At 37.1% G+C, this 22,820-nt stretch overlaps 1 protein-coding gene across 1 annotated transcript in view; it reads right to left on the minus strand.

Annotated features, from left to right (window-relative positions):
* Positions 1–5,832: 5,832 nt before the first annotated feature.
* The window catches only part of LOC122811462 (class II histocompatibility antigen, M alpha chain-like), a 76,276-nt gene continuing 59,288 nt past the window's right edge, over positions 5,833–22,820 (minus strand). The window contains exons 3-4 of the mRNA XM_044083317.1: positions 17,739–17,875; positions 5,833–7,128 (exon numbers count right to left, since the gene is read on the minus strand). Coding sequence (XP_043939252.1) covers positions 17,739–17,875 — 137 coding nt within the window. The 3' untranslated portion in view covers positions 5,833–7,128. The remainder of the gene's footprint in view (positions 7,129–17,738; positions 17,876–22,820) is intronic.

Below are 22,820 nucleotides of genomic sequence, written 5' to 3' on the forward strand. Positions count from 1 at the left end.
TTATTGAGTCAGTACTGTCTGTAATATCAGTACATACAAGTGGAGACGTCCTCCTCAAAACCTCTCCATCAAGGCAGTTAAAATTTTGCCTTTCTGGGTGTGCTTTCTGAGCCTCACTTGCGCACACTCACACTCACTTGCACGCATACACTTGCGTGCACACTCACACGCATACACTTGCACGCACACTCACACGCATACACTTGCGCGCACACACTCGCGCATACACTTGCGCACACCCACTCTCACGCATACACTTGCGCACACTCACTCACACGCATACACTTGTGCACACACACACAGACTAGATAGCAAACCCTTCAGGATAATCTGGCTTTCTTCACGTCTTAGTCATCCACCACTGACAACTTCATTCCTAAATTATGGGACGTGATATGGCACAATGTACAGTAAGTCCCACAGTACTTTCCTGCAATCAACCTTGGTCTGGTCAGGTACAGCATCTCTTTACTTACCTATCCTTCATCTTTTGTTCACTGTATAAGGGATTCTGCATGCCAAACCTATATCAGCAATGTTTCTTTCTAAAGGAGTACAGCTGGATATTAACAGGCAGTTTGGTCATTGGTGCAAGACGAGTGAATGAAGACTTCTAATGAGCACCAGGCAAAATATTTTATGTTTTTTATGCAGTGCATACAGCTGAGGTTGAAAACTCTTCCTTCATACTGTGCAGGATGTTTCTGTCACAAATGCAGCCACTGCAATAGTTGGTACATCATCTTCTGATCAATAGGGGCAGCTGAAATTGCAGAGTCCTGCCTTATGGACAAACTAGTTAAATATAACAGTGCTACTCTGCTGGTTTATTTGCATGTAAATTAAAACACGCATTGATGTGAAATGAATAATATATACATATACTAGGTTAACAGGCACAAGCAGTTATGTGCCATAACCAGGTATGAACTGGAGTCTTCTCATGATCTGGAATATATTATCCAGTTCGCAAAAATGTTGCATAGTTAGATCAGGTATGTGGTTGTCAGTAATGAATGACCATAATAACATGTTTCTGACTAACAGACCCCACCTTTTTGGGACTGCTGCATATCCGCAAGTCAAGCTCCACTCGAGTAATCTGTACATGCGAACTCAACCTGGTCTGTGATATCAATAGGACTTGTTGGCGGAACAGATTTGTTATAGATTAATATATATATTTGTATATACACACACACATACATACATACATACATACATACACATGCACATATATACATACACACACACACACACACACACACACACACACACACACACACATAGTAAAACAATAGAGTCATTACTATTCAAAAACAAGCATGCTGATTGGACAGCTGAATTAAAGTCAAGCATATGCTAATAGAAGTCCAGCTGTTGAAGTATCACTGAGCAACGAGACTTGAAGATGAGAAGGCTAAATAGAGGATAAATGTAATTACATTATTAAAAGGAAATATAAGAAGTTAGAAAGGGACATGATTGAATAATAGGGAACATCATAGTTACCCCAAACCCAAGGGAACTAGAATGGATATCTACACGCATCCTCCCTGAATGTTAAGGGGCTTCATGAAAAGGGTGAGGTGCAGACACATAGGAGGGAATCCTCTAGTTTAGACAAAAATATTGCTGTTAGACACCTTGAGGACCCTTTAGAATACCCCCATTTATGGAGATTGGAAAGACTGAGGAACAGTCTGGTTCATTACAACTATTACAGGGGGAGAGGTATGGGACAAGAGAAATTTTAAACATGGATATTGATGAATTGTTGAACTTACAGAATGATGGTATTTCTAAGGAAGGTTGTAAGTTAACTTATAGGAACTTTAACGTCTTCGACTACACTCGATTACAATTTAACATTACTTTTTTTTAAGTTATTTATGAAAGGTATCAAATTCATCCTTGGTAGAAATAACTATGTTAGCAAGGTGTTGACTGACCTAAAATTATTTATTAGAAAAAGAATTTAGAACTGCTATTTGGTAGTAATGGTAACAGTAGGATCCAGAAAACAGACTAAAGGAAAAACGTACTTGTATTCCCCATTACACCCTCTTATTTATTTTCATAACGATTGATATTGCTAATTTATTTACTGTTATTCCCCATGATATTAGTCTTGTTTGGTTCAAGGAAGCCTTGTTTGAAATAGGTGGGTTGGAAAGGAATGTTTTCCACATTGTTTTGTAACTTATGGACTTGGTATTCAAAAATAACTACATCTCTTTTGAGAGTGAATTCTATAAGCAGATTTTGGGAGTGGCAAAGGGGGCATGTTGTGCCCTAGCTTATGCCAACATGTTACATACCTGGGAAAGGAAATGTATTCACAATTTGGAATACACAAGGTACTAGAATTATTATAGAAGATACCTTGATTATATTTGTATTTTCTGGACAGGAACATATGATAAACTTATGGAATTTATGGTTATTTAGGTTCCACCACAGATTTTTTACATTTTACCTATAATATATCGAGGGACATCCTTCATTACTTGGATATTCGCATTTTGAAAGAGGCACCTTCTGTTTTTAGGTCTATTTTATATCGTAAAGGGACCTTCTCAGATTTCTATTTGTTTTGCACAAATGCTCACCCTTACAAACAAAATAGAAGAACAATTAAAGGACAATGTGTATTATTTTATGTAGTTCAATTCAATAAACGTTTTTTAGTGAAGCCTTCAGATTGTGGCTTTCTGTCGGATCCGGACCAGCATCCTTTTGATTTTCTTGTGTTTATCTGGCAGAGGCTGGAATTACTGGTGCTGGTTTTATCCTTTACAGGTTTTATTGCAATACACACACACACACACACACACACATATATATATATATATATATATATATATATATATATATATATATATATATATATATATTATTGAAAAATGTGCCACTTTTTTTTCTGTGTGAGATCTTGGTATAGTGGGGATTGGAGAATATGCCCTTTCCCCACTGGAGCAAAGTCCATTTTCAGAGGAGGCCCGGGGAGAAAAGCTCCAGCATAAACAATACAAAATGATAAAAGATACACAAATAAAACTAACAATAATAACAGTTACAAACTCATTGGGATAGAGTACAGAAATGAGTATACAGGTTCATAAAAGCCTAGAGTTATATTTCAGCTTAAAATTCCTCTGGAAGAGGTAGGAGACTCAACAGTTGCTGGTAAAGAAGTAAATAACATTCCAGTGAGTAGCTTAGCCAGGTTTAGCGCAATGACAGTGCCAAGTATATTCCAGGTGTTGTTTAATTGCAGTTTTAAATTGGGCTAGGGAGGGGAGCAGGGTTATTTCAGAAGGTACTGTATTCGAGATCTGACCTATCGAGTTTGCGAAAAGGGCCATACCAGCAGCATTGTTAATTTTAGTAGTCTGAATTTGCAGCTTTTTTGAGGAATGGAGCAGTCTTGGGTTGTTATGGGGGAGGATGAAATTACTAAGGGCTGGTGTATTTTCAGGTTTGTGGAGGATTTTGTTAGTCCTGATCAGGGCATATTAGATAGTTCCAGCCATCCAAGCTGTTTAAGGTTGATACAGTGGTGTGTTCTAAAAGGCAAGCCTGTTACAAACCTGGCAATGTGATTGTAACAGGTTGTAAGTTTAAGATCAGTTTTATTAAGATTAATGAGAAGGGGGATGCATACAAGAGCTTTGAAAGGAGGTGTGATTGGGCTATGGCCACCTTGGCTGTTGGAGTGAGGAAGGCTTTGATTCTATACAGTGACCCAATTTTCCTATTGATATTCTTGATGGTTTGATTTACATGGTGGTCAAATTTTATGTTCTCAATAATGTCTCCCAGCAATTTTGTGTGAGGGTCAGGGGAGATACGTGTCCCATCTTTTGCATTTATGGTAAAGGTGAAGGGTACAGACTTTTGGTTAGGTGGAAAAAGGAGTAATTTAGATTTTTTGGGATTAAGTAAAAGCCAACGGTTGAAGAGCCAATTTTCTATGGTACTAAATGTAGTGTGGGTATCAGTTTCTAACTCCGTGGGGGTATTAGCAGAGCAGATCAAGGTGGAGTCGTCAGCGTATTGTATACAGCTGACATTATGAATGACAGTGGGCAAGTCATTAATAAAGATTGAGAACAGTAGTGGACCTAATATGGACCCTTGAGGTACTCCAAGGGTGTTTGGTAGTAGTTTGGAAAGCTTATTTTGCCAGAGGACGGCCTGTTGTCTCTCTTTTTTTTTAGATAGGATAAGAACCAGAGGAGGGCATTAGAGTCTAGGCAAAAAGTTTGCAGGGTACGAATTAGAAGCTGGTGATCAACCATATCAAATGCCTTGGAAAGATCCAAGAAGAGGGCAGAGGATGTTCTGCTGTTGTTGCAGTTATTGTTTATGGTGTTGGTAAATGTCATTAGGCCTAAGGTGGTACTATGATGAGGGCAGAAACCATGCTGGGTATTAGCCAGTAGGTGATTCTGAATAAGATATTGCATGAATTGTTTATGAATACATTTCTCCATGATCTTGGCCAGAGGGGAGAGTATAGCTATGGGTCTATAGTTAGAGTATTCAGTAGAGGAACCACCTTTATGTAAGGGAATTACATAGGATGTTTTCCAGATGGTAGGAATACAGGCTTCTGATATAGTGCAGTTGATTAGAATGGAAATTGGGTAGGCAGTGGTATCAGCAGAGATGTGAAGGAACTCGGCTGGGAGTTGGTCAGCGGCAAGTGTGGAGGTTTTTAGTTTTTTTAGCAGACTACGGATAAAAGAAGTAGAGACAGGCTTAAAGCTGAATGAGAGTTGACTATTAGAGGTGGTGGGGATATTAGTATCGGGGGGGCTAGGAGGCAATTGGGTGGCTATCATATAGATATCATATGAGCAAATCGCAGAAATTGTGAACTCTCATAATATCGAACATACCAGACCTCAAACTTCTTATTGTGGGGGGGTTGTGCCCCCACACCCCCTGCTAAATATACATTCCAACTCCGAGATCGCACTACAGTTAGGAAAGGGCAAATATCCCATGCTTCACTGTACCACAATCTCAGAAAAAGCACTTTGAGGTCCGATACATTCAATATTATGAGCGTTTGCAATCTGTGCAATTATATATAAAATATGCATATGGGTAAAAAAATCAGACAAACCATTCACTAAAAAAAATTTAAATAAAATCCAGCCAAGCAAGAGTTTTCACTGTGTGATACCTTAAACCTCCTGCAGTGGAGGCCTATGAAATATATATTGTTTGCAAGGATCAGTTGGCACCTCTAGTGGTGCTGACTGCATCCCACAATAGCTTGCACCCAGGGCAGCCACCCTCTTCGCCCTGCCCTTCCTCTGGCTTTGGCCAACATTTATGTTACTCTTATCATACTGGTGACTTGGCTCACACAGGATAATGTTAAGCAACACATCTTGACTGGCTAACAACTTTTCTTCCCAGTTCACATCACTTAAAAAAATAAAAACATTAGAAGCTTAAGTTTAAAGGCTACTATCCTGTCATTGAAACGGGAAGTTTTTCTGTCACCTTAGGAAAGCTTATCCTTTGCCTTCAAGATGTGCACACCTTATGATAACAGACATAGAGTTCAGAAGAAGACAAAAGAAAACTGCATGTATTTACCTTTAATATATATGCCCTTAGCACAGTCTGATCCTACACTGGGCACATCCGCAGTGGTTAGGACAGAGGACTAATGAAGGAAATCACTGAAGGGTCACAGACAGAATGATGCAATAAACAAAGAAAGAAGAAAATAGCTTACTGAGCTAAAATATATAATTTAAAATAACACATTCCACAGTCAGGACCTAAAATAAAATATAACTGCACAAATAACCTCTTCCAAGCAGATTTTATTAAGGTACACTTAACTAGGAACCATTTAGTGTGACACCTCTAATTCCTGTTATCCGGAGTATTATTTACAAGGTTTAGTACTAAATCATTTCCTTGCAGAAATATTATATGCTCTGTAGTACTTATGTAAATATGCAGGATGTACTGCCCTCTTTGACTGGCACAGGCTCCTAAGTTGTGAAGTTAACAATACTTACGAATTGCTGCTCTTATCACTGGAAATGCTTCTTTGTGACAGTGAGTTAGAAATGAAAGAACATGAATAATCTAGAATCCACTGACATCAGTTGCAAATTCTGTTCAGTTGTCAAAGTATTTCTAGTCACCTAAGGGTCACAGAGTTAAATTTCAACAGTCTTTGCACCACTGACAGTAGCAAATAAAAGGTACTGACTGAACCCATTTTGCAAAAGGCAAACTAAATGCTATATGCATGGTGAAGACAGCAGATAAACCTGAAACGTCGATGTTTGTACTTTACAGTATTCTTAAGGGGGCAGGACTGTAAAACATAAAGGATTCATTTTTGCACTTATACCACATTATGACATTTTCACAGTGTTTCTCCTTCATTTGGTGCCTTTTTTACAATTTAGTTTGTTAGTATTCTCATTGTGATATAGCAGATTATTTCTTTGGGGGAAGAGTCCTTTGCATCCAGTTTTGTAATTCAGTGGACTCAGGGTCTTACATTATGGTGACATTACTATGATTTCTGGTTACTAGTGTTCCTTTTCTTTTTATCTGCACCTAACAGGCATCAATAAGCAAGGAGAGAAATAAAAATCTGAAGTATTCAAAGTAAAAAAAAAAAATTAAAAAACAGAAAAAAAACAAGCCTAATAAAATTAATGCTATACAAAAATCATAATGTACTAGAATGCTGGTTTATAAATCAAAGTTTACATTGTAATTTGTTATGGTTTACTATTAAGCATAACCATAATGAAGCCTGTCTGTACTGCATCCAAATTACATTTAAAAAATTACATTTGTTTATTCAAGTTGCAATTATCTCCCACGTGGACATAGCACTCCTCTTTTGGTTCAGAAACAAGTCTTTGTTCATGGATCAGCTTGCTACTGGATTACAAACATTGTATTTTTCCATTTCTCAAGGAAAATTGTGACCAAGATCACTCGTCAGGATAGCCAGAGGTGATGAACAATTTGCTGATGAATGGTAAGGACAGCAATTTCAAGAGATGTGTAGCAAAGCTGTCATCTTGGGGCCAACACAATCAAATATTGTCCACTTAACTTTTTTCACATCTGCAAAAGTAAAGCAAAGTTAGTGCACAATTTACCACAGTCTTATGTTTAACCTTTTATAATTGTCCAAGAACAGTCTCTGGATCACATTTAGTATTCTTTTCATAAGAGTTCTAATGTCACTATTTTACACTTTATGTAGGGTAGTATGGCGGACAGGCACTGCCTCAATTTCTAAAGGCTTATGCATCCTTATGATCATAATGCACTTATAAAGTTGCCACAAATTCTTGCATCATAGTAGAATGGGAACCACTAGACATCCAGAGGATATAGCTAAAGGCTGTACAGTCATTACAAGTTTGTAGCAGGTTTTAAACCTAGAACTCTATAAATGCAAGGCTTGTAATATTCCCACTAAACCACCCTGTCATTAAAACCCTAAAAACTGAGGTCTGGTGCTGCTCAGTAATGACAATGTCCAACTTTAATCCAGGGGATTTACAGCTTTGTTTATTGATCAGGTTCACACCACTGTATGCATTCAAGGTTGTAGACACTAACGTGTGTGGGTGTACAGAGCTTGTGTGTGTGTATGTATGTATGTATGTGTATATATATATATATATATATATATATATATATATATATATATATATATATATATATGTATGTATGTATGTATATATATATATATATATATATATATATATATATATATATATAAACTGGCTTATGAAGCATTGGAAGTAACTTCAGAGTAACTTGTTGCCCAAACTGGAAGTCAGCAGGACTCTCCCTTTTCAGATCTGCAATCTTACTTCTTGTTCCTTAATATGGTTACTATACTGCTGTACAGCAGTTCCCCTTACTGAGTACTCCACTGTCAGCCACAGACATGACAGCATCGGCATAATGCAATGATGACCTAAACTTTTTATTTGGCTGTATTTATTTTATTTTTAGCTTGTTGAGCAATTCAGACCCTCTAGACACTTTGTTGGGGGGGGGGCATGGTCTAGTAAAGCATCACACTGCATGTATGTCGGAATTAAACCCAAGTTACAAAGTCATTATGTTTACCACTGTTGAGTTTCTGATTTTATGTAAAACATGCATATTGTATGCTAAAGCCTGCTTTACAGTACGAATCTATATAATATTACTGTAGGTACAACAGTATAGAGAAACATTTAGGTTTATATAGCAGATACACAGCTCATTCTAAATATATCACGGCTGGTAGCATTTAAAGCTTGTTGAATGTAGCACAATGGAGGAGTAATTAGGTGCCTTATGAGCACAGTTATTCACACTACTGCTCATACTGTTGTACAAGGCAATGGAGGAGTAATTAGGTGCCTTATGAGCACGATATTCACACTACTGCTCATACTGTTGTACAAGCCAATGGAGGAGTAATTAGGTGCCTTATGAGCACGGTATTCACACTACTGCTCATACTGTTGTACAAGGCAATGGAGGAGTAATTAGGTGCCTTATGAGCACGGTATTCACACTACTGCTCATACTGTTGTACAAGCCAATGGAGGAGTAATTAGGTGCCTTATGAGCACAGTTATTCACACTACTGCTCATACTGTTGTACAAGGCAATTATGAAACTCATGGAAAAGAAGAGCCATGGGCCACAGTCAAAATTCATGTTTTGCTTTTTTGTAAGCACTGCATCCCAAAACAATAATGTACAGACTGTACAATAATAATGAATAAAGTATGTATATAGGTTCTCTACTACACTTTTTAACAGTATTTTTCAGACCACATGAGATAGGTATTGTGGTACACAACAGAAAAGGAGTAGTCTAAAACAGGGTATGAATTCATCCAATCATTTTAGTTAAATATTCTAAGGTAAGTTTATAATGCAGTGAGTTAATGAAACTAGACCTTTGTAGCTTTTAGAGGTAGATAGTATCTTTTATAGTACCATTCTAATGCAGGAAACCATCATACAACAATATAGTTTTCCCAATCAATGCTATTAGAACAATAAAACTGAAAGACTATAAAAATTGCCAAAAACGCTTTCATGCACCTGCATGCACCCTCACACAGAAAGGGATGCTCGTGTGCATGCTCACACCACCCTCGCACGCTCACACACGCTCACACACTCACAAGCCAAGAAACTAGGAAGTAAAAGCAGTAAAATGCCTCTTCTGATAATTTTAAATAGATTTATTTCATATAAAATACTAATAAAATTATTAGAATGCATTTCTAATGCTTTAGAATAGACTGTATAGCATATTGCAAATGGTCATTGCTGTAGATATCAAGTTTAGAACAATGAAGTGTGGATGCTTCCTTGTAACAACACAAAGGAATTATTGTATATTAACAGCAGCTTTGCTCTAGGTCATCACAGCATAGTGCACAACATACAATGCAGCAGGTCTTTGACCAGCTCCATCTAATACTATGTGCAACTCCAAGCCCTACAGCATAAAGAGAATAATCTTCATGCACCACTTGATGCAGCTTCTCAAAGCAGCTTTCTAAAAAAACAACAACCATCTGAGTACCCTCTATCAAGTGAAAATAATCACACTCCAGTATTGCCAGACATGGGGTGTATAATGAAATTAGGAAAAAGCACAGCACTCCGAAAGCTATCATATGTTATCATTGGGAGAGGGTGCTAGGTATTAAGATGTCCTGCCATGGGCAGTACTTCAGATGGAACAAGACACCAGGTAGCTTCTCACACTATATAGTACTTCAACCTTCTTTAACTAATCTAGCTACTTGTAGTCCTTTCATACTACTTCCTTAAATCAGCACAATAAACAATCTGGGTGAAGGGCTCCTTTATGGGGACTGGGACTGGTAAGAGAACTCAGGACAGCAGTGATAAATTGTTTGATACAAGTCATGGAGTTCTAGAATCAGTGTAGCCAAATACAAGGTACTGTAAAAGAGTTTACATAACATTTGTATGTGTGCTGTTCTAGACATGTAGGAAAATACAGATATTAAAAACGACACAGATGCCTGAATGAATCTAAATAGTGTAGATCAGTAGGGCAAGGGAAAAGTAAGGTAATCTGTTCCCAGAAACTATCTGCCTTAGGATCTGTATTCTGGGATCAGCAATACAAAATGGGCATTTAGCTAGCAAGACAATCTGTACAATAAGTCACATCTGCTCATTTACTTAATCGCTTGCCTACTTTTTTATTGAGAAGTCAGTACCAATCGGCATGGTCTTTGGATAAATGTCACTCGGTCTTTTACATATATCTGAGCTGCCATCAACTTAAGCAGATGTGATCTAAGTTTAGCATCTCATCCAAAGGATGGCATCTCGCAACACCACCCTTTATGCTACCCTGCAGTGTCAGTACTGAAACTGGAATAAAAAAAACAAACCCACAGCCTTCTGATTTTCTGACATCAAAAGCGAGTGTGCTATATGCTGGCAGCTGACACTTGGTCTTCTAAGGAAAAGAAAGGGATAGAATACTCAGGATTTTTCTACTGGGAAAGCAAACGTATTTGGAACATGAACTGGCAAAACTAAAAGGATGTAAAAATATAACTAACTTCAGCATCATAGCTACTTTCTCAGAAGCAAACCAATAGTGTGTAACCATGCAGCAGGAAAAAACAGGAAACAGAAAAGCAGCTCACGTTGTCTTGCTATGCTGAGGAGCTCAATACAAACATAAAACGGATCACTTGTATAAAAATTCACAATGTCTTAAATCCACTTAAAAAGCCAAGGCAACTTCTTATGAAGTCCATTCATTTAGGATGAAAGCACTTAACCATCGTTTTGTGGTTAGAATAAAAGTGATTACTTTCGCACTGTTGCCTTGGCCAGGACACCAGGGAAATTGATTAAAAAAAGATTCCTTTATTCTTTCTTTACACTTTGTTGACAAGGGTAGTCCTACTAGCCCAATGGCTTCTTTTTAGAGGAGACACGAGGTGGTTTTCACATTGATCAAGTTTCAGAACATAACAGAGTCATGGCAAGTAGGTGGCAACAGGGAGCTGCTGAGGCCAAAGTTTTCCCAAGATGCACAAGGAAAGAAGAATGCAGGCCGACATTGGATTGTTGCAGAATACTGAAATATCATAAAACGTATTCTGAAGAGAAATAGTTGCTGCAGCATTAAGGAAGGAGGTCTGTAAACTCCTTTGTTGATGTCGATGATGGATGGAGATAACCAAAATGCTGATGAGTAATAAAGTTGGAGTACTAGGGTAGATTGCATGCTTGGAGAGGTAATGGGGGTACTGCCAGATGAATCGAGAGAAGGTGTTGAATTACCAGGGATAGGCATGGCTAGTGGAGTGACTACTTTTAAAAGCATACCCATGCAAAAGGGCGCTGCTGTGAGCAGTAAGACAACTTTTACATATGCAGAAATGATAAACAATGGAAAAAAGATGCGACTGCAGCTGAAAGAAGACGAGGACTGATGCAAGGACATCAAAACCAGAAGAGAGGAGCAGTGGTAAGAAGCAAAATAAAGAATTGTACATTATTAACTGGTATGGAGCTATGGACAGCATTATTTTACCTTTGGGGTTTAAAGTACAAGACATTAAAAACATTGATACACTTAGTAACCAATGTCTTTTTCAAATTTACTTTTGAAACTTTACAAATTTAGGAAAGAAATTGAGAAACTCATTTGCACAATGGAATGAGTATATTTTCAGAACATGAGACTGCAGTTAAGGAGATTTATATATATATATATATATATATATATATATATATATATATATATATATAAAATATGCTGTTCAGAACATTTGACATAGTGGAACCAGATTTAAAGATATTTTTTGTCTAACTGCAATAAGGTGAATGAGGTTCAAAAATGTTTGGAAGGGTGGTGCGTGGGCGGTATGAGTGACACTGGCTGTGCTTGAGGGAAATACAGTATTTCAAATGTTTTAACTGTGAATTCAAAAGGGGTTCAGTGATGCATTGTGGTTAATCTAAATTATTTTCTGGGGCGATGAGAAGCACCCAGTATAAGACTGCAACAAAAACAAGACATGATCAATTTGGAGAAAGGGATCATACCATCCAAATCTGTAGGCCTAAGTATAGAAAATGCAATGACTTTGGCCCTTTTTTGTTTTGTTTTGACTGTCCTTTACTACAGAAAGAAAGGTTAGAAGTGAATATTTCAGAATATGATGATAATATAACTGAAAATATTGATGGGGAAAGTATTATGGGGGAGATAAATGAAGAAGAAAATGCAACTAGTATGGAGAAGGATGAGAGGAATGAGGTAGGGAATGTTTTACAAAGAAAAAAATATTAAACTAGACGATACAAATTGATATGCAGCACTATGCTGTGAAGGAGAAGAGGGAGAATGTGAGAACAAAATGCTGATGAATCAATCTGAGGGAAGGTGCAGAAAAGGAAAATAAAAACTGGAAGCCAGAAATAAAAAATGAAAACAGCTGCCTTAGGAATATGTGCAATAAATGTAAACAGTATTCAAAATGATATTCGAGGTGTGGTAGTGACTGAATGCTGTAAAAAAATAAGTATGGCGATTTAGACATGAGATGCATGAAGGAATAACACAAATTAAACCAATATTGATTAAAAAGATTCTTTGGTCTGTGGGAATGATATGTGGTCAGGAAAAGTGAAAAGATAGACACGGGATGTGATGGTGCTAGTAACTAAAAGATTAGTAGTACTTGATATAACAAAAAGGGAAAGATATGCAAGGATAGTTGTAGTTAATTCATATACTAATATGATGGAGAGGAGAAATATATCTGAAGAACTTAAAGACATTATGCTATTAAACTAAGCCAATTATTATGGTAGGAGATTTTAGCAGCAATTTGACAAAGAAGGGAAAATCAACACAAATGTTAAATAACAGAAGTTATAAAACATGGAGGGTTAAAAGAGGAAAAAATAGAGAATGGACATATATACAGGGGATTTTTAAAACTGAAATTATGTGGTGTATTCAAAAGATATGAAAGAACTAACAGTCTGGGTAGAAATGATCACGTTTGCAGATCAGTATAACCTAAAATAGGGGATGACAGAGAAATAATAAAAATAGAAAATGAAAATACTAACTGAAGAAACTGCTAAACCAGATGAGATGGAAATAAGATTTTATGGGAACAGCATACAACAAGGGGAGTACATAATGAAAACTGGACAGATTGGTGCAGTGTTTATAAAGGAAAATATAAGAAATATTTTTGATTGTAGGGAAAAAGAGTGAATCAAAAGAACAGGAGAGTATATAATGAAATCATAGAAAGACAAAAATAAATAAAATGATGCTGTGGTACAATAAGAGAAATAGAAAGAGAGCTATATGGAAAATCAGAGAAAATGCTAAAATGTGTTGTTCACGCATAGATTTTTTAAAAGGAAAAAGAGCACGTTTCACCAATTTGAGAAAACCGGGGAATGGATGCAGTGTTTGATAAGGGAAATATTAGATACAGGCACAGAGAAATAATAATTGTAGAAAAGAGTGTGGGAGAATATATGAAACAGAAAGTGCAAGAAGAAATATGAATTGCAAAAAAAAAAAAACTGAAAATGTTAATTCTCTGGATAAGGAAATTGCTACAAGAGAAATGAAATAAATAATAAAAGGAAGGGAAAAATCAGCACCAGGAACAGATGAATTAGGTTATGAATATTATGAAGAGATGAATGAAAATGAGAAATTAATATTCTGTAAAATATTAAATCACTAGATAGAGAAAGGAATAACTGATGAAAAGATTTGTGGGTGAATGAATAAGTCCGCAATCCCCTTTTCCCATTTTTTTGCACATGGGGTCAGGGTGTCACTTCAACAGTGACAATCCTGTAGAGCCAAGGTTTACATTGCAAGGTGACTAGCCCTGCAGTGGCAAGTCTTCCACACCACACAGTCACATGCACACTCACACCTTTGGCCAGTTTAGTGTCCATTCCCCATATTGAATTTTTATTTAGCTGGGGAGTTCTCGTGAAGAATTTTGTTGGAGACGTTACCAGTTAATATATAATACAAGGCTTTAGACAACTCTAGAAATAAGCAGGAGACTAGTTTGTTATTAGCTCTACCTTTATTGACAATGTATAGGTTAGAAGTGTAGGGTCAGTACTACCAGAAGAAAGACAGCTATGATGTGTGAAGGACAGGCGATCTTGCAGGAGATAGTTTAGAAATTATTTCAGAATACATTTTTCAAGTATTTTGGAGAGGAAAAGATAATGTCACTATAGTTCTAAAGTTAGTAATGACTTTTGAATTTCCTTCTTTGTGCAGGGAATAACGTGTGACTTTTTCCAGAGAGAAGGAATGTGGGATTTCTGGAGTGATCTATAAGGATTGAGACAGGATAAGCAGTGCTATTGGCTGCTATTTTAGGGTACTCATTCGGAAGGTCATGAGCTGAGGCAGAGCTAGGTTTGAGTCCGTTTAAGAGTTGTTTTATGTAGGATGTGGGCACAGGTTAGAAGGCAAAAGTGGATGTGGTGATACGTGGCTGTTGGGCAGGATTAGATGTTGGGGAATCATTGGTTAGAGATGCTATATTATGTATGAAATAAGACTTGAATTATATTACAGTTTTTTGAGTGGTGAGTTAAGAGAAGGGTTAGGGTTGAATTTTTGGCTAGGATGCAAGATTTCTTTAATGGCTATCCAGAATTTTTTAGGGTTGTGTTTCCTATTCTGAAAATTATTAAAGTAGTTTTTTTTGTCATTTATTTGCTTTTTAGTACAATTGCAAAGCAGTCTGAATTTTTCAAGATATTGTTGTGTTTTACAGTTTTGCCATTTTCCATGCTTTTTCTCTAGCCTGCATTAACATTCTACTCTTTTTGGATAGCCAAATTGCATTATTTGTTTTTAGTCTCTTCTTTCTAGGAGGTATAAGGCTATTTATACATTAAATAAATTATAATAAAACTAAATGTTAGATATTTATAAATGGTCAAATCACAAAGATTCAAAAAAAGAAGAAAACCTGTTTTCTGCAGCATTCCTCATACCACCTGCTTTATATATACCAACTCAGAGAATGCATTGCAATTGGGAAAGTGCAAATCTCTGGTCACCATTGTACTGTGATCCCACACATATCAATACTGGCAATGTTTGAATATTTAATTTTCAAACTATTTAGCTGGTATTTCAAGTGCTTGAATGAAGCCCATACACACACACACATAAAGTTCTCACCCCCACAACACACCTGCTCAATGTTTTCTCCCACTGATTGACTGGTGGCCGCTGTGATTTTGTTTTTTTCCTCCTGCTGAAAACATTTTACTCAGCCGAGCAAATTGGGAGCCATGAACATTTCAGGGAGAAATCACATGGCTGATTAGCATTAGCCACTCCTGCAGACTGCTACATTAGCATGTGGCTTCACTTGCAAGGCTACTGTTTGGGTTGAGGCCTCCATGAGGGGACAACCTCAGTGGTTGAGTGATCTCTGAATATGGAAGACATATTGTAGTGCTGCAACCTTCTGAGCTAAGACTATCACATTGTGCCAAGTCTTTCTGAATCCAATTGCTTTTGTTTACCACTAACTACTCTCTTTGTCTGGTCTGTATTGCTCTATGGCTTTTATAGGAATCCATTGCATTACTTCCATATTGCCATTTCATCCTGGTACCTTTACTCATTGCTAAACTTTTAAGCAAATGTTTTTTGCTCATATTACCGTTTTCACATCCTGCACCTCAGTTGCATTTGTGTCACCCATTTGTTTCATATTTCACCCTTTCCCCTGTTACTGTCCATTGTTTCTTCACTTTGCCTTATCTAATGCCTGACTTATGACCCTATTCCACATAATTTTTGCTGGACATGTTCTGTATGTGAACTGTGGCATGCATGTCACTTTGTTGTTTACATAATAAGTCATATCTTCTTCTGAATCATCTTCTTCTAGCTTTTTCCCAGTTATAGGTCGCCACAGTGGATCACCTGTCCGCTCATGATTGGCAGTGGAGTTTTATGGTGTCAATTTGCCAGCCCAGCACTCAACCTTCCACAGAAGCCACACACACACACTCACTCCTAGGGCCAATTTAGTGACCAATCCACCTACAGCATGTCTTCTGGGATGTGGGAGGAAACCAGAGCCCCCGGAGGAAACCCATGTGACCAAAGGGAGGACATGCAGACTCCGCACAGAAGGCACCCCAGCCGAGGATCGAACTGAAGAACCTCTTTGAGGTGGCAACGCTAACCACGGCACCACTATGGCAGATATACTGTACTGCCTATTACTTTGCTACACTTGTATATGCTGCATTAGCCTGGAAATATGACTCTGACTATAGCTGGCTGTGTTGCCACATGCTGATTCCTGCAGCCCCATTGGCCACCTTTACTGGTCACACCTATCCAATGTGGGCTGTTGCTATACAGCACATTAGTGTATTCCAGGGGAATCTCTATGGTGCTGCAGTCGTAACGGTGTGTCCTTATCCTGAGACATACATTGTAGTAGTACTCATATGTTTTTTTTGTCCTTTATATCCCTCATATGTATTAATCTACCATGCCCTGCAGTACACAAACTGCAGACACTGGTGAAGAATTTCAACATTTTTTCTTTGGTATCTTTATGCCTTCAGTGTCATGTAACATGTCTCTCTTGCTTGCGCATTACAGGACTGCTGGCATTTTGTTGTTCAGTTTTTGTCTTCCTGCATTTCTTACCTGCTTATATCTGATGTATCTAGATGCACAGCATGTCTGCTTTTCAGTGGATGTACCTAACTCTGTTTGCTAACATTTTTTGTAGATGTGTGTGGCACTATCCACAGTTCAGTACCACTACACACTTTTCATATTTTTACATGGAGTTGCAGTCTCTTATTGTACAGCTGCTGTCTTACCTCTATCTTATTATTTGATGCACCTAGTTGGTTTTGCTTGGATTATACATTGTGCTATTTGTATACTTGTGGTATACATCAATGGTACAGAAACTGCACTGTGTCTTTCTGATAATTAACAATACCTATATAGATATAGATATAGATACAGACATAGTTGAGGAAAATTTATCCATGAAATGCTTTCAAGGCATGCTGCACTTCATGTAAAATGTCAAATATCCGAACAAAAAGTCATACAGTAGGTTTGTAAGCATCAGTAACAATCGCCTACAAATGCTACAAACATCTGTAAATGCATTCCATGGCATTTTATTTTGTTAATTAAAGGGTCAATATGATTATTTTTACAGCTAGCTGCTTTGCTCAAGTGCAAAGTTACAGGTCTTATTTCCGTTATTAGAGTAATGATTTTTACATTCTTAAAATATTCAGGTATAAGGCAATGTCTAGTGTCAAGGTACAAGAACAAAGGCATGTGCTGAAAGCTGACGTCCTTGAACTGTATTTAAGATTTTCACTGTTTTACTGATTTAAATACATGCATATGGCTTGCTAGCAGATTTAGAAGATAGCAAATGCTTTGCATTGGATTCTTAGATCAGACAGTGAACTGGTTCCAACACTTCAACGGGATCATTTTCTTTGTAATTTATTTTTGACTCATTATACTCTATTTTGAACTTCTCCGCAACAAAGCATACTTTACTCATTTTCACTTATGTTATAAACAATTCAGTCTAACCATTAAAATAAAAAGGTAAGAGTAATACCTAAAGTCTGTGTCTCCTTTTCAGGATCCCCAAAACAAAAAAAACAGTTCCTGCAATAAAACCGGTAATTCCGAAAGCAAAGGCCGCAGCACATAAGCCAGTCATCACAGGGTCCGAAGTTGGTTTCTGTTCTGGAACTGAAAAACAAACAAATATAGCAAAATATATTTCACTTTTAAGAATTTGAAATGAATTATGGCTAACAAATTTAAATACTACAATGAGATGCACATAAAGAGCTGTGACAGAAACAAATGTGTTTTAGGTTCTTACTGCATTCTGAGAAGGCTAGGATTGCCGAAGTACACTTGACTGACGATTTGCTTTCTGAAGCAGACTGTTTTGCCAACTGCACAACATTATGTGTGCTTTGAAATCTGGCTACTGAAGAACTGCATTTGTATAATGATTACACTAACAATACCGAAACTAATCCTTCCACCTTCCCAGCATGTCTCAAACTCTTCATGCAAGAAATCTGGACAAAGCCAAAAATAATGGGGGTACAAAGGCCCAAAAGTAGGGATATATTTTAAATGTTGCTCTTATAAACTTAGAAAGTTGTTAGAATAACAGGTTTTATGTTAGCACACATTTTCTGAAGGAAAAGACGTCTAAGACTCAAATGCATGTCATTATTTAGGGACTCCAGTCCCCAGTAGTTTGCCAGAAAACCACAAATTTTATAAGCAACAGATCAAAAATATGAGCAAAAATGTGTACATTCTGCAAAAATCTGGACAACTGAGACTGAGAGGTAAGTTCTGAGACATTCTGCCTTAATGACGAATGTTAATCTAAATAAAAGTCATATCAAGGAAACCAGTGCCCTGCTGATCATTTTGAGAAGACCAAAAGGAATATTTAGTTTTTTATATACATAGTGTTTTTCTGCTCTGGTCACTATACTTGCAATGTTTTATCTGGTCACTTATACTGGAATACAATTTTCTACTTGGTTATCCTTCTGGAAGTTTGTTTTGTTGTTTCTGGTGGCTTCCTTAATACCATCACATTTGAATAGCTACAACAAGGGTTTGTCCAGCTCAGGCACCTTTTGGATTGGATTTGATAATGATAATTAGTAAGATAAGTAAATGTGTTGAGACTTAAATGGTATCTGTGTACTAATATATGTATTGTCTTATGGCATGCTAGACCACGTAAAAAACAGTAAAATGTTTGCTTGAATTCTACAGAAGGAAATAGGAGCATAACTTGTGTGCTGACCAACCATGGACAAATGTAGTTGCTTGATGCATGTATGAGTACAGAAAGAAAAAAATCCCCTTTCACCATGGTGCTGTGACATCAGAGTTGATTATGTGAGTAAAGGGGTATATGGACACCAAAGAAATGCAAAATGTGAATGCTGTTTCTTTTGCACAGAAGCAGAATTTAACAAAATGACTACCACATGGAAGTCTGAGACTCAACAAACATACCTTTCATTTGCGAGTACATATATCACATTTGGAATGTACATTATATAATTTTAAAAAGAGGTTCACATTAATTTCTAAAGCTTATGATCTACTAGACTTCAGGAAGTTTATCTGTCTTACTCCTACGTCAATACTCCTGATAAAGTTCTGGATAAAAAGCAAAACCAGACAGCAAGAGGCTCTTCTGAATCGAACCATCCCAATGTGAGCCTAATGTTTTCAGTATATGCCAGACCAGACTGCTGCAGTTTCACAGCTGAATTGACAGCTGAACAGGACTTGGGGGGTGCTTAACAATTATTAAGCACCCCTCTAAGCACTGTTATAAACGTGTCACACTAGGGCCAACAGCAGACAGTACTGGCCAGCAAAGAACAGTAGCAAAAGGTAAAACAGCTTTATTTCTGTCTACTGTCCATGTCTCTCAACTCTTCTTGAGTTTGTGTCATAGTTTTTCTTTGTCACTCAAAAATGTTCTTAATTCTGGTAAATCACTGAGGATTGTGGGTAGTCAAATATGCCACATATTAGAATTTCATTCTTGTTATTGTTCAGAAAATACATAGTTGATGCAAACCCTGTTATTCCAGTTATCTCTTAAGTGAATAAGAACAATATTTAAAAAATGTCCCTGATTTTAATCCTTTGTCAGCCATTACTTTTTGCATTTGTCCAGAAGTCTTAATCGAAGAAGCTTAGAGATATAATGCTGTCTGCCTGGCAGTGATAATAGTTTTACAAGCATTAAAAGCTGGTAAAGCACTTCATGCTCCTGTGCTTTTTATCTGCAACTGGTAGTACATGGATCACATAAGGTTCCATGCGGTCACTGATCATAACATTTTATTCCGTGTTCCCAACATGGATGCAAAGATTCCCCTTGGAACTGAAGTTCTTAGACATCCATGTCTTATCTGCATAATAAACTGGTTATGATTGGATACCTGATCATTATACTCTTAGTTATTCTTAATATTAAATGTACAACTCCATTTTCCTTTAAGTCTATATTTAATGCTGTAGAGGTATGTAGATGCCAGGAAGGTTTGACAGTCTTTGCTTTCATCAGTGTTAGCCTTTTGATAAATTTAATTTGAAATAATTCCAGGAGATACTTCTCATTTTGCAAGTATAAACAGAAAGCAGTATTTGAGGACAGGTCATATTAAAGTTTTATACAAATTGCCCAGAACTCTAGCTTCCCTTGAAGTGAAAGATTTGTATATTGAACTTAATGATGTATTACTCTTAATCTTACTTAGTAGAGCATTGCACCTAAAGCTTAGTGTGTTGGACAATAGGGTCCAAATCCTTTAGATGTTTCATGATCTGTGGGTCGTATTGGTTTAGATTGATTTTAACATTTGCTTGGGGCCCGTGTGTAGTGCATAACATTGGTTACTGTGAAATATTAAACCCAGTTCCTACGCCCATTTAGTAACAGTCTTTAAGTAGTTATTTAAGTTGCTAATATCTTCTTTTTTGTACAGTGCATTATTTTTGCAATTATCATATTCTGATAACTAATAGTGGCCATTGCTATAAAAGAAGAAAACAAAACGTTAAATAACAGTGGTCTCAACAATGAATTCTGCAGTACACCCTTAAACAGAATTGCTCATTCAGAGACGTGATGAAACATTGCATCTTTCAGCTTTCTCTCAGTTAATCAGTTTGAGATTTATCGAAGTATGGATTAACTTAGCAATGATTCAGACTGTCAACAACTCCACTTTGGGAAACTGAGTTGAATACTCTTAAAGCCCATATACACAGCAATAATAGAGATGCCCATTCCTACGTCATGAGTGGAAGACTCACGTAAGTCTACGTTGGGTTATCACACAACAAATAGTGAGCAAAATTACAAATTTGAGTAATTTTTAGACAGAGTATAATGTGTGAAGGTACATTCTAAAGCATGCCTATTATAAAAGTGAGATTTATAATCCTGAAATTCTGTACTATGTCAGAAGAACCACCTTCTACTTTAAGTACAATTTCCAGTCATCATGAGCTATACCTTCCTGAAGTAATGTGTTAAATAATTTATGAATAGGAGTTAATACATAGTTTAACATATATAGTAGTTTACTATGTTTAAAATATAGACCTGTTTTACTCTGAGGTTTCTCCTTAAGTAGAACTTTTGTACTGCTTCTAAGGATATAATCAGGCACTGAGAGCCAGGAACTAATGGAGGGAGGAGATCAGTGCTCCAAATCCAGACTGGTACCATATAAAATGGGTATTTATCAACTGTACTACATAGATTGCTAGTCTTAAACACAGAAGATAATATTTTATCTTATTAACTCAAAGTAACTCAGAATATTTGCTATATTGTGAGGTAGTCCAAGAAAGACCTCACCAGAACTATAAGCATCTGATAATGTCAGCCGTAAATCATCTATGCAGACATAATAGTTTAGAAAAAAATTCTGAGGGCTGTATAGGTTTCAGCTGTGCATTTCCCACTCAGACTTGTCAAAATAAACAAAAAAAAAAGCAAGGGGGAATCTGTGTCTCACCCCATTTGACTGGCTGAAGCATGAAGATTCCTAATTGATAGGGCTGTTACTGTATTCTTGAACTTCATATCATATTAGCTAACTGTTTAGGAGCTGCCATCTTTTCTAAAACTAAACAGATCATATCTCTTACTATGAGAAAAGTGCCTTGTGCATATCTATGAAAAGGAAAGCCAGATCTGCATGTTGCAATTGTTATGTAAGTAAATGAATAATGATTGACTGCAAGTCCTGACTAAGCTGTTAAAGTTGTCTTCCGGAAGTGAATTCAGACTATGATGGTGAAATTACTGGAGGACTGGCCTGCAGTAGAAATGGCTGTAATTTTGTAATCCACATAATGCTGGCAATTTCTCATCTTAGCCAAATTCTGATAGGGAACAGGTGACTAATTAATAATAGAATATTAGTGAATTAAATTTAATATTGTTGTTGTGTCTTTTGACTTTTCTCGGTTAGGGGTTGCCACAGCGGAACTCTGGTCCGCTAATGATTGGCAGTAGATTTTTACGTGCTGAGTTGCCAGCCCTGACGCACAACCTTCAACGAAGGTACACCCATTCACGCATGTCTACACACAGAAGGCGCTCTAGCTGAGAATCGAACAGGACAATGTCTTACTTTGAGGCGACAACGCTACCGCAGCACCACAAAATATGTTGGAAGCTTTTGCAAAATTAAGAAGAATATTTTTCTGATCCTGGAATTTTATTTGACTTTAGTTTATTTATAATTGATAAGACATCCTGAGTAATAGCATCTGAAAACTCAAGTTTTGCTGACTTAAAGCTGAGCCTTTAGCAGACATTCTTTCAGTTGATGATTGCCATATGGTTGATTATACAGGTCCCTAAAAAGGAAAGAAAGGAAAAAACAGCAACATTCTGACACAAGAGGGACACACTGGAGCTCTCAGACTATGTGTACAAGGCAGGTATGAGCCTAGCATTGAGCAGTATTCTACCCCTCTCCAAGGATGATGCTGTGATATGAGGAAAAAATAGTTCAATAACTGGCTTAGTTTTGGGTTACATTCAAAGGGGGTCCAAGTCAGCCTGGGAGGACATGATTGACAGACCATGCTGCTTCACCAGGGATGGGCTGCA

Source organism: Protopterus annectens, chromosome 9.part0 (genome assembly GCF_019279795.1).
Source record: "Protopterus annectens isolate FY-2018-M chromosome 9.part0, PAN1.0, whole genome shotgun sequence".
NCBI classification, from domain to species: domain Eukaryota; kingdom Metazoa; phylum Chordata; order Ceratodontiformes; family Protopteridae; genus Protopterus; species Protopterus annectens.